General features: G+C 41.8%; 1 protein-coding gene across 1 annotated transcript; it reads left to right on the forward strand.

Moving 5' to 3' along the window:
• Positions 1–8,095: 8,095 nt before the first annotated feature.
• On the forward strand, positions 8,096–9,586 carry LOC133923625 (ethylene-responsive transcription factor ERF025-like). Its single transcript, XM_062368908.1, has one exon. The coding sequence runs from the start codon at positions 8,597–8,599 to the stop codon at positions 9,185–9,187; it is 591 nt and encodes a 196-aa protein (XP_062224892.1). The 5' UTR covers positions 8,096–8,596; the 3' UTR covers positions 9,188–9,586.
• The last annotated feature ends 3,449 nt before the right edge of the window (positions 9,587–13,035 follow it).

Consider the following 13,035-nt stretch of genomic DNA (forward strand, 5'->3'; position numbering starts at 1 on the left):
GTGTGAGTATATACGTGCTTCTCCGTATTGTACTAGTATTAAAAAAAAAGCCTGAGGCACTTGTAGGGATCATAATTTTATCCGTTTACCTGCGGGTTAATACCATAATAGGGTTGGATATGAGTAGCATTTGGTACCCGCGGATACGTTTATGAGCGAAAAATACTAACAATAGGTATACGGATATGGGTATAGATAAATTCATACCAATGACACTCATTTACTCATATAGGTCTATAATAAGTGGACCCATTTCTCTGAACCCTAGCATTCAACATTCACATCATATAAATACTCACTATACAGTAGCCCAGCTCTCCCTCTTCTCGACCTCACCCTCAGTAGCTCTGCCCACCACCCCGTGCCACCATCGCGCGTCGTTACCTGCCCGCCCACCACCCTATGGGTAAATAGACATACCTACGAGTGACGGATTTTATATTGACCCTTTGCTCACAAGCGTAATCTATGAATGAATAAGTAACCAATAGATACGGATAACCAATACGTACGGATATAAGTAAGCAATATGGTAACCATCTTACCCGATTGACTATCCTAAGCACGTGCTTATTTCTGTCTTTGTAGGACTTGCTTATCAACGAAATATCTCCTTGATTGCCAGGACACGCAGATTAAGGCAACGATTTCTGCGAGGCCGTACCAGCTACCACGACATGCCATCCAATCATCCATCATCAGTAATCCTGACTGTTTTCCCCCGCTTTCCTCACCGTGCAATTACACGCTACGCCTATCTGTCTGTCAATCACAAACCACTCCATTTTTTGCTTCGTCTTTCACAGCGGTTACCGTCTCAGCTCACTAGGCAACGATTCGGATCCAGGTGTAACCGTGTGGTGTGGACGCATGAGCAGGACAGCACGAGATGGCGCTATCACCGTCCCCTATCGGCCTAGCGAGGTACCAGAAGGCGAAGAACGCGGCGGATTGAGCCGTCCCTCTCGCCGGTTTCCGTCGCGGAGCATCTGCGGGCGCGCCACCTGCCGAGCAGGGTAAAAACTGACCGGATTTTTTTCGTCCGTTCGATGCTCGAACCGTTTCGTATGTTAATCGGACTTCGAATATTTGATATCTGAATAATGTTAATCGGATTTCGAATATTCGATATCCGAATAAAATCTTAGATATCAAATTAGATCTCGGATATTTATATCGGATATCGAATTCAGATGTAGAAATTAAATATCTATCAGATATCTGATATCCGAGAATAAAATCGGATATATTTAAAAATAATCATATAACTATCTGAGCTTATTGTTTGAGCATGTAATTTTTTGGTACGGAGTTGAATGAAGATGATTTTATATTAAAACTATAGTTCTCGATGAGATCTACAAGTTTATAGTTGGCTTTTGCTAGTATATTGGATACTTATAATTTTTCCGATTTCACTCTAACATAACTCATTTCATAAAAGTATATTGTTAATTTGCTTGTTGAATCTCCAATATAGTTAAGTTTTAAATACGTAGAATAGTCAAATAATCATAACATATGTGATATATAAGGTTGTTGCTCTTACTCAATATCTGAATAAATATTCGTGACCGATATTGTTTATATCGAACTCGTCATATATTTGATTTGTATTTATAACAAGACTATTCGTATTTGTATGTATATCCGATATTATTTATATCTAATTTCAAATTTAATAAAAAATATAAAATAAAATATAACATTAGTGATATAAGTTCGTATCCGATTGGATTATACCCTGCTTAGATTCCGCAGGCCACCTGCTGTGCACGCGGACGTCGCGCTCGACGCATCCATTGGATTTGACCCGCGGCTTGCGCGACTCACTAGTCCCGCCAGCCAACTTGGTAATGACCACTTCAAAGCCACCATTCGAGCACCTTACTGACATATAGGAATATTAATCCAATGGTTGCTACGAGTTTATTCGTTTTCTTTTAGTTTTTTGCCTCTTTTTGCTACGAGTCAAATAGGGTTTTTTTTTTAGGAAAGTCAAAGAGGATTGTGGATATAGACACATACTTTTGACCATCAGTAGGAGTCTGTTGTTTTTAGACCTGTCTTTGGGGACTTTATATATTCTGTCTAAGTCAAGCACAAGATGACAAGAACAGAACGAAATAAAGTTCCCAGGCCATCTTCGGCCATGGTAGCTGCAGCACCTAAAAATGATGAGCTTTAACGGGCTAATTGGTTGCTCGCATAGGGTGATCTGCCTGCGAATGCATATAATATTAAGAAGATGTATATTTGATTATTTATATCTACTGTTTAAGTCTAGTTTAGCAAATGTAAATATATATCTTTAGTTTGGTGCAGGCTTCACTTTATAGCCAGTCTGATAAATAAAAATTCTTACATCCACTTATATAAACGGACTCACTTATTAATATTATAAAATCATCTTCATACGAACAATTCATCGTAATATCAATTCTTATATCTATTTATACAAACTCATATTCGGCTAACTAAACAGAAACTCAACTCAATTTATCCATACAAATACAATCAATCAAATACTCTTCTTTTTAATAAATATATTTCTGCTCAGCATGTTTCCTATCAACCTTTATATACCATCCATACAGATAAGATCTCATACAAATAACCAATCACACTCTGAATACGATCGAACCCGATATGCATGTCCATATAATGACACAATTTAAAGGATTGGACCACTTTTATTATTGGATTCACCTTACTTTGGAGGACAGGACATTTTATTCACCGTCCACGATCTCTGACGCCACCACACGAATTTGTCTCAATGAAACCGTGATATATTAAACCTGCCAAACAGTATACCAATATTCTAGCAAATTTGAAATTTCTCCACTATTTATATTTATATATCATGTTCCTTATAATCCATAGCGGAGCTTGAATTGAAATTTAAAGAGGGTCAATGAAGCTAAATGAGTTTCAACTAAGCCGCAAAAGTCCGAATCAATAAAATATGAGCGATTAAACTCAAAATATACTATAAAATCAAAAAATATACTATAGAAAACTTGTTAGACCAAGAGCACCGTGAACTCTCTAGTCACAGTGAACTCTCTAGTCACAATAATGCTCCGCCCTGCTTACAATCCCACACTCTGGGAGTTCAGAACGAATATCATATCCTTTGGGTCCTTCATGAATCAACGCAGGGACCAAAGAGCAATCTGGAGCACTCGCTGACGCCGTGATCCAGATGATCGAGCAGCCAGTTTCACGGCAGTCGGCTCATTCATGGACCCTACTTGCCATGCTCGTCAGCCAGCAAAATCCATCGGATCTTCAGATCGACACATAAATAAAAAGCCCTTTCAACATATATAATTACAAGGAAAATGTACCCAATGGATACATACTTAAAACGAGATCGCAGCACGACGCCACTAGCAAAATATGCTTGCTATCTCGCGAGTGGAGCGCATCGGCGCCCATACCAGAAGTGGAGCGTGTCGTCGTACCGCGACGATGACGACGCAGATGAGATGGACCCCAACTCGCTCGCGTCCAGCTCGGGCTGGTCCCAGGGCATGCGGGGGCCGGGGCCTACATGAATGTCCCAATGGTGCGCCCGCGTCCTGTGAGATTAGGGTTTGGATCAGATAAAGGTCCAAGTTGAACCGCGTCAGAATGAGACGATGTGGGTGTGTTTTGTCTGCACGGCCCTAGATTATCACTACAACAGAAATAATCATATGAACCGGATCATCAGTGCCAACTAGAATAGAACCAGCACTGATGAAGTATCACTAATAGTTCATATCTTTCCGCGCTCGATCATTTATTGAGAAGGGTTAAACCGGCATTGATAATCAGGTTCTTGGAATAAACCAGCACTGATTCTTCAGCGCCGGTTGGTAACTATGAACCGGCACTGATACTTGACCCCTATATATATGAGGACTTAGCTGCATCCTCTCAATCCCTTGCGCGCCTACTGATTCCTCTGTCTCTCTGATGTCGTCGTCCTCAGAGCCCTGCTGTCTCCCTAACGCCGCCATCCTCATCCCCGTTACCGTCCCTGTTGTCGTCGCCATCCCTAGAGCCTTGTCATCCTTGTCCTTATCGCTGACACCGCTTCTCTCCATCCTCGACGTCGGTGAGCGTTGTCGCTCCTTTCTCCTTCCTATGCACCACCGCTCTCCGCTTGGTTGACGCACGTGCAGCCGTAGCCGCGCCGCCACTCCATGGCTATGCTATGTAGCCCGCCACCGAGTTAGGATTCCCATGGCCCGTGCCTCTAGAGAAATAAAATTGGTTGGTTTACATATGTTTCACTCTTTATAGATATCGCGTGGATCTAGCTTGTATCGTGGATACATCTGAAGTAGCGTCTACATCCCGCCACATGCCCCCCCCCCCTCGCGTCTTCCCGTCATATTTCTTCTATGAACTCAATGCCCTACCCTCCCCGACGTACTCAGAGATGATCAAAATGGTATACCTCGTATCTATTTTGGCTTAACAACTAATAATTGAAAAATATGTAATTGTTAAAGATTATGCATGTGTTGATATAGTGATTACTCCTCTAGTTTAGTTAAATAGAATGATTGCTCATATAGAGGGTTGTACACAACCTGTTGTGACTACCACTATAGATGATAATAATACAAGAAAGATATCAAATAGTTTTCAAATGTCGGTAACGAATAATCCACGATGACAGTGATTTTGCAAGAGATTGAGGATTAAGTTTGGTATATTTTGCATGACTACAACTATTTTAAATTGAAAGCGCTTGAGCAGAATGTAGAGGATGTAGCTTTGATGACTATCAGTCTGTTGCGGTTACATGCACTTTACACGGTTGGTGCCACAAATGTTAGTCTATAGTATTATTTTATATATTATCAAATTTTCTCTTCATATTCATGCTCTTTGCCTGTAAGATTTTTATTGAAACAACATGATGCATTTAGCTGTTAGCTTGAGTTCACTCTTACGTTATGTCATGGAGCGGCTGGGTTTCACAATGATTGGTCCGAAAGTCAAGAGAGTTCTTGAAGGTAGGTATCAGGTTTATACGGAGTTCGATGGAGGAGGTTTCGTTGTTTATAGAATTGTGATGGATCTGTCCTTTCTTGCTCGAGATAGTACGCTTGTTTATGCACTATGCTATATGGATAAAATATATGGAGTTGATATCAAGACTATATGATTTGACGTGCATTGTAGAATCATGGATGTGTGTATTTACAATGTGTTTAACATATGATGTGAACTATGATAATATTTATGTGTGGATGTTAATGAAGTTAGAATTATGTGTGGATATGGATGAACTATTTGTGATCCATGTGTAGATATCTTCCCATGATGAATGCTTACATATATTTGAATACAAATTTGAAATCGAATTTTGAATATTGTATTATTGAATTCATAATTTATTTGTGTCTACAGAAGTATCAATATCGGCTTGTCACACTAGCCGGCACTGATACTCAAATTACCAATGCTGGTTCGTTCTTATGGCCCGACACTGATAGTTTGAGCATCAGTGCTGGTTCTTTGTTATGAGCCGACAATTATACTCATTATTAGTGCCAGTTCACAAACCAACATTGATAGTCCATGACTATCAGTACCGAGTAATCAGTACTGATTCAAAAATCGACACTGATGACGTTTTTGAGTCGATATTGATGACCAGTTATGTAGTAGTGTAGGGATGGCAACGGGACAGGACAGAGCCGAGGTGACACTCGTCCCCATCCCGACTCTTGAACTTGGAGTCCCACCTTGCCCCTGAAAAACACATCGAAGCAAAAGATGCCCCGTCCCTGACCCCGTCAAATCCCCAAACTCCGGTGGCTCCCCTGGTGCGCGGCGAGCAACTCCCCGGCGTAGCGATGAGTGGCGTGCGGCGAGCGACAAGCGACACCCCCTGCGATTGCCAATCTGCCGAGTGTCGACCTGAACTCGAGATCCCATGGAGCCCCACGAGTAATACTCCATCCCTAACCCCACCCCGATCGGGACTCAAGGTCCTGCCCCGTGAGCCCCATGAGGGGAAAGCTCGTCCCATCCCTACCCTTTTCGGGGCGGATCCACGTTTTCACAGGAAAAAAATTACCATCGCTACCCTAGACGAGGAGGTCGTACGCATGGACGGGCCCTCCTCTCTTGCCCTGTTTTTTGGCGCTGCCCTGATAGCTTCTTTTTGCTTCATCGGCGTAATGGCGCCATTCGCTCTGTCACACCAACGTAGAAGCACTCGCGCGTCAAGTTTGAGGGCTCCAAGCCGCCATACAATGATACAAACAGAAGCTACAAATTTTCATGGTCTAGCACAAGGTCAAGAGGTCAAGTCATGTATTCTGTCTTTTCAAAAAAACATATTCTGCTTCATGATACCTAAAAGGTTAGACATTTGTGTTTCCTTAATATTAGCAGGAAAATTAGCACATTTTTTATTTAATCCAATAATTGGGCCTAATAGATCCTCTATAAATCTAAACGAGCGTAATTGCCCCAACCACACCCTTTCCCTCTCGTATGTCCACGTGCATATGAAAGACATATTATACGTTGAGAGCTGCTGAACAACATAAAACTTTATTGTCTGCTGATTATTCTCCTTAGCAATAGCCAAAAATCAAGCAAACAAGAGCTTGCACAAACCATCTCTATTTGTGGCATACATTCCAGCATAATTCTTTGTTTTATTTTTTATTTTTTTGCGAAAGAGTCCAGCATAATTCTGAACGTACGTAGACAGGTCCATACATTATAAACGGGGTTGTTTCTTTGATTATCCAGAAAAGTAGGTTGAGACAGGGCGACTTTTTAGGCTTGAAACTGATCCAGACTCCAGACACCCAAACTTAACTCATGGTCATCCAGAAAGGTTCCGAGCCCAAAGGCATGCAAAATTTCAGATTGGTTAATTAATTAGTCAAGGGAAAATAAGACTTTACATAGCTCTTCTAAATTTCGAAAAAAATAATATATTATAATGGGCGCAGTATTGTTCTGATAAATAACCATACATTATAGTGTCCATCAGTAATTAGCAATTTTAAAATGTGCTCCAGCAAATAGCACATTTTTGCAGTGTGTCCTAGAACTATTTTTTGGGGTACTTTAATTGGATGCAACTTGTCCGAACAAAATCATAAAAAGATAGCTATAAAGGGTACGCACGTGTGACAAGACTTTCGAATTGCAACAAGAGTGGGAGAAAATAAAATGATACCGCAAGCCAAAATCTTACAGGAAATAGCGTCTGGATTTCAGAGAAAAAGCACGATGCATGCATCTTCACCCATGTATCAAGGTTGTTTGGACCAGCGCCCGGATTTACATTACTTCACTTTCAATTGAGAAAAGCTACAGAATGAGATCTCTTAAACTTTGGTGAAACCGCTCAAAAACCATGATTAAATCTCTCTGAAGCTTGCTTATTACATCTTGGAACTTGACATATTTAATATAAAACACTAGTACAGAAGCACCAATCCAAAACCCTTTATCACTATTGGTTCCTTAAAACCTAGCAGTGATAATGTATAATTGTCAGCTCGTGTTAAAGAACTGACAGTGATGATCCATCCAGAAAGAATAAGTAGTAAAAAACTATTATCACTATCGATTCATATTAAGACCTCTCATCTTGTCTAATCCATATTCTGCAAATCTACAGTAAAGCGATAGTAAAGAAAGTTTATGTTACATGATCTCTTAAACTTGAGAAAAAGGTCACTTAAGCTTAGATGAAACCACTCAAAATAGGGATTAAACCTCTCTGAAACTTACATGAAACATTTTTTAAACGAGACATTTTAGATAAACACCGAAACTTCTGCCAACCTGCTATCCCGTCCCAGTGAGATCCCCTCGGCTAGTCTGCGGCTTGGCATTTTAGCTGAGTCCATATTTTAGCTAGCAATGTGAATGTTATTGTGTGTGTAAACCTCAATCATTGGTACGTTTGGCCACATTGCCTCCAAGTCGGCAAGTTGGGTGGCAAAATTGTTCACGCATTTCAGTAGCCGTATTCTACTATTTTATTTCTCCGAAAAATGGGGGTCAAGCAATAATAAAGCTATTTTCTGTTAAAGCAAGTTGCTAATCTGTTTGTTTTGTAACTTAAGTTGCATCTTATAGCAGTGGTTTCACGGACACAAAAAAGAAAATTAATGGGGTGGAAGTAAATTGCGCAATCCACAAAAAAAGAAAAAAAATGAAAGCGGACACGGATCCCCTCAGCTCTGAATAAAACCAGGAAAAAAGTTACTAAAGCCGCACACTATCTAGCCCATTTTAGAAAGGTCGAGAGCGACGACGTGATTCTTCCCACACGCCTGAAAGTAACAGGCCGCCGTGCGGAGGGGCTGTGGCCACGTTGTTATTTTTCCTGAACTTGTTGTTCGCTTCCGGGGCACCAGCTCATCTCAAGCGAGCCCCTCACGCTTCCGCCTCCTTAAATAGCCTCGTTCCTCCTCGTGAGTTTCCAGGGAACCTGCATGCACGAGCACAGCCACAGCTACTGCTATATCCTTGCACACGTGCAGATAGAGATTGCTACGTGCATACTCATTGGGTGTAGTAGATCATATCGGAGCTGCTGCCCTAGCACTGAATGTCTGAGCACGGCGAGCCGCCCTCGCCGCGGTCGTCGGGGAAGCACCCCTTCTACCGGGGCATCCGGAGCCGGAGCAGCAAGTGGGTTTCGGAAATCCGGGAGCCGAGGAAGGCGCGCCGCATCTGGCTCGGCACGTTCCCGACGGCCGAGATGGCCGCCGTGGCGTACGACGTGGCCGCCCGCGCGCTGCGCGGGCCCGACGCGGCGCTCAACTTCCCCGACCTAGCCGCCTCGCGCCCCGCGCCCGCGTCCACCTCCGCGGACGACATCCGCGCCGCCGCCGCGGAGGCCGCCGCGGCACTGCAGCAGCTGCCTCGTGGCGCTGCCGGACGCGGCATTGCTCCCGCGGCCGCTGGAACAGCGCGGCAGCAGCTCGGCGGGAGCAGCGCGGCGGCGCAGCAGGAAGGCAGCAGCGCGGCGAGCCCATACTTCATGGACGAGGAGGCGCTCTTCGAGACGCCGCAGTTCCTTCGCAACATGGCTGCCGGGATGATGATGAGCCCCCCCAGGCTCAGCCCCAACTCGTCCGACCACTCGCCGGACCCGTCGGAGGCCGGGGAGAGCCTCTGGAGCTACCGTGATCCGTAGAGATTCCGGTAATGGCGATGACAATAATAATGATGAATAATAAGCTCTACCACTACTATTGCTGCAGTATTCCTGCAGAACTTGGAAGCTGGCTGGAATGATATGGGAGAGACAAGGAGGTACACATACAGGTGCCCGCCCGTGGAGGGAAGGACGATCTCCTTTTTATATTAATTGTCGCTTGGTCAGTGCATATGAAACTGCAAAGGGGATATATATATATATACACTTGAAATGCCAAATAGATGCCATACCGGTGTTGTATAAGTGGATGTAGTTGTGTAAGATCGTATTGGGCAAATTAATCGGTATTGTGGCGGTGGATCAGCTATAAGATGTGCGCGCAGCACATGGCTGCACCTTGCCCTTTTATAAACACTCTCTGCTTTGACTATTCGCAGCTTACTCAAGTGTGTGGAGGGTGTGAACTTTTGCTTTTGAGTGGCTGGCCGTTGAAAGAAAAACGAAAAGATGCAGAGTTAATTTCATAAACCCATCATTTTTTTTCTAATAATCATAAAACTACCATTTTTTACGACTATTTCATAAAACTATCACTATATTGGAGTTTCTTCCCACAAAACTACCGTTTCTGTCAGTCTGCCATTCAAAATTTAATGTTCACGAATAGTACTGTTTATGAGCACGGTGATCTTCTGTTTATCCAAAAATCAGTGGTCTTTTGTCTTTCAAAAAATCCTATAAATTTTTGTACATATTCCATAATCCATGTGCAACCCATTTTAATTAGATTCATATAAAAATCCTGTGTAGAATTTAAATTAAAATTATCAAAAAATGCTACCTTTATAACCTCTAACAATTGTTAGGGCCTTAAATAAAATCTCAAAGTTCTGAAAAAATTCACTAATATTTTTATTATGTTGTGTACTAATTTATAAAATTAATTTCAGCCCTAGTTTACATGATGAAAAAATGAGTTCATTGTAATGCTCTATTTCCATCTATTTCATCACGCTGTATATAAATAGAGCATTACAAAGGAACTTACTTTTTCAACATATAACCTAAGGCTGAAAATAATTTTAGAAAATAGTAAATAATATAATAAGAATATTAGTGAATTTTTCCAGATGTTTGGGATTTTATTTAAGGCCATAAATTTTGTTAGAAGTTATAAAGTTAGCATTTTTTGGAGAATTTTAAATTCTACATAGGATTTTTATGTGAATCTAATTAAAATGGGTTACACATGGATTACGTAACACGCACAAAAATTTATAGGATTTTTTGAAAGACAGAAGACCACTGATTTTTGGAGAAACAGAAGACCACCATACCTATAAATAGTACTATTGGTGAACAGTAAATTTTGAACGGCAGATAGATGTAATCGCAAAAATGTTAGTTTTGTGAGAAGAAACCCCAAGATAGTGGTAGTTTTGTGAAATAGCGGTAAAAAGTGGTAGTTATGACTATTAAAAAAAATTGGGGGTTTGTGAAATTAACTCGAGGGGAAATGGAGGACGGGTGGAAGAGAGAGGAAGCATAATTTTTTATTTAATATTGTGGGTCCCACGTTAGGTGCTAACCGTGCTATACGTTGGAGTATATTCTACCAAACTACCTCCACTCTAATGGGTCTCATCTTAGTATAACAACATGACTAAACACTAAGGACTGTTTAGTTTTCCGTAAGGTCTTATCCTAGCTCGTATTAGTAAGTTAGGCTCTGTGCATGCAGTGTCTCTTCGTTTGATGGATTGTATATGCTTAGTTTAGTTGGGAATAGATTATGTTTAATTATTTATATGAATATGTATTGCATTAGATTGAAATAAAAAAACAAATATTAATATGATGTTTATTTTATATAAATACACTCTATAATGCTTACTTTATTATATTAAGACTTAATCTAATTTAAAATATACTAATAAGTTAATACTTACTAATCATATATTAATACTATTATTAATTGAACGCATACCTACATCCTACGAGCCTAACTATAGAGAAACGGCCAATTTCTTTGTTACCACCCAACCAAGCTCAGAAGCCCTTTTATGTTTTAAACCGGATCCAATAATATATAAAGACAACTAAATAACTGCTTACTAAATAAACATCCAAACGAAGCCTAAAGGTACCAAAGAGCTAAACTGGACAACTTATCATGCTCCTCTAGGCTCGATACGTGTAAACGCCTCCTTAGGAACACGTGTAAGCGCAGTACTGAAGACGACAAAAGCAGTCCCAGCTTTATGCTGGTCCCCGCAGGAGTTCTGGACAGTGGTCCGCACCTGGCCCCCTCTACCTGCTGAGCCGCTGAGCGCGCACGCGCTGCCCGACGAGCAAAGCACGCCTTGGAGAGGGGCCGCGGCGGTACGGAGCACCTGGCGGCGCGGCGGCGGGGACGCAGCCGAACCGTCGAACAGAATCATGGCGTCACGGACGTATGTGTGGTCGTACAATTCTTGACCCCGCCGTGCATTTGTCCCTGAGCTATGCTGCGAATCTAGGGTCTCCATATGGTTGGCTTTGCTTACCTGGCTGGGATTAGTGCCGCTCCGACAACATCAACAAGACCGGCAGCAAGTTCCCTTTCGAAGGTGCATAAATCATAATAGACCCGACAAAGACAGATCAACGATGTGCCTGATTAATTAACTATTGTTTTTGCATAGCTAGATTTGTTCCTGAGAAAAGAAGTCCGTAAATTTGACGCTATCAATCTCAATGCCCAATCTGGCTACTCGGCAGTCTATTTGACAAAAATCCTCTGAACCACGGGCAGCAGAATTAAGCGCTGACCAAATCGAGCAAAATCACCAGTAAATCCACCAAGGATAAGCAGTGATATAGTACCACTGTGATGGCGGTAATTTCTTGCACTCTCTACGGGTCCCAGTCCCGATCCATCCGTGCAGTTCGTGGAACAATTCGAACGGCGGTGTCATCATCAACTGAAAACCGCAAAACCAAACCCCGCAGACAGAGCATCAACTCGCCGCATGCCCATCCGATCCGCCCATACGGCTCCAACACAAGATCACGCGCTCTCTAATTCACACGAGTCCACATCAAACCGCCCGCTTTAAAGCCCGGCCCATGAGTAGAAATCACGATCCTTCTCCTTGGGCCTTCTGTCAACGCCCCACCGCATCAAGACCACCCAAAATAGCAGCAGAATGAACAGAAAAACCCGGCCCACCACTGTGCCAATTCTGCCATAGAGCCCCTTGCTTGCCTGTTTCGCGTAGTTGAGAAACCGCTGTTATCGAGTATAGTCTAGTGATATCTCGAGAGAATAATTATAAAATAAGATAAGATATAAGAGTAGGAGAAAGACTGCCTATTTTTTATTAATCTGTGTGTTACAATGCGGGGTTCTATCCTGTATATATAGTGCCAAAAATATATTAGTTCTAATGACTATGTTGTCATTAATCACCAAAATCATAATCATAATCTAATAAAACCATTTTCTCTACAAGAAAGGTATCTATTTACTCTACCCTGATTCGGTAATGGTGTTCCTTCAGGTACCTTCATGTAAATATCTGAATCTAGACTAATATAAAGATATGCGGCCACAATATCCATCAATTTCATTTTCAACTCTAAGTTGACTGCTATCGAGATTAAATATCTAAAAGTAATATCACCCATTACCAGGGAATATGTTTCTTCATAGTCAACGTCTGGTCGTTAAGTGAAACCTTGTGCAATTAGTCGTGCTTTGTACCTCATAATTTCATTCGTTTCATTTCTCTTATGAACAAAAACCCACTTGTATTCTATTGATTTGATATGGTGAGGTGTGCAACAAACTTAACCAAAAACCTCTCTTTTATTCAAGGATAACAGTTTATCTGTTATTGCCT

This window comes from Phragmites australis, chromosome 7 (assembly GCF_958298935.1).
Source record: "Phragmites australis chromosome 7, lpPhrAust1.1, whole genome shotgun sequence".
NCBI lineage: Eukaryota > Viridiplantae > Streptophyta > Magnoliopsida > Poales > Poaceae > Phragmites > Phragmites australis.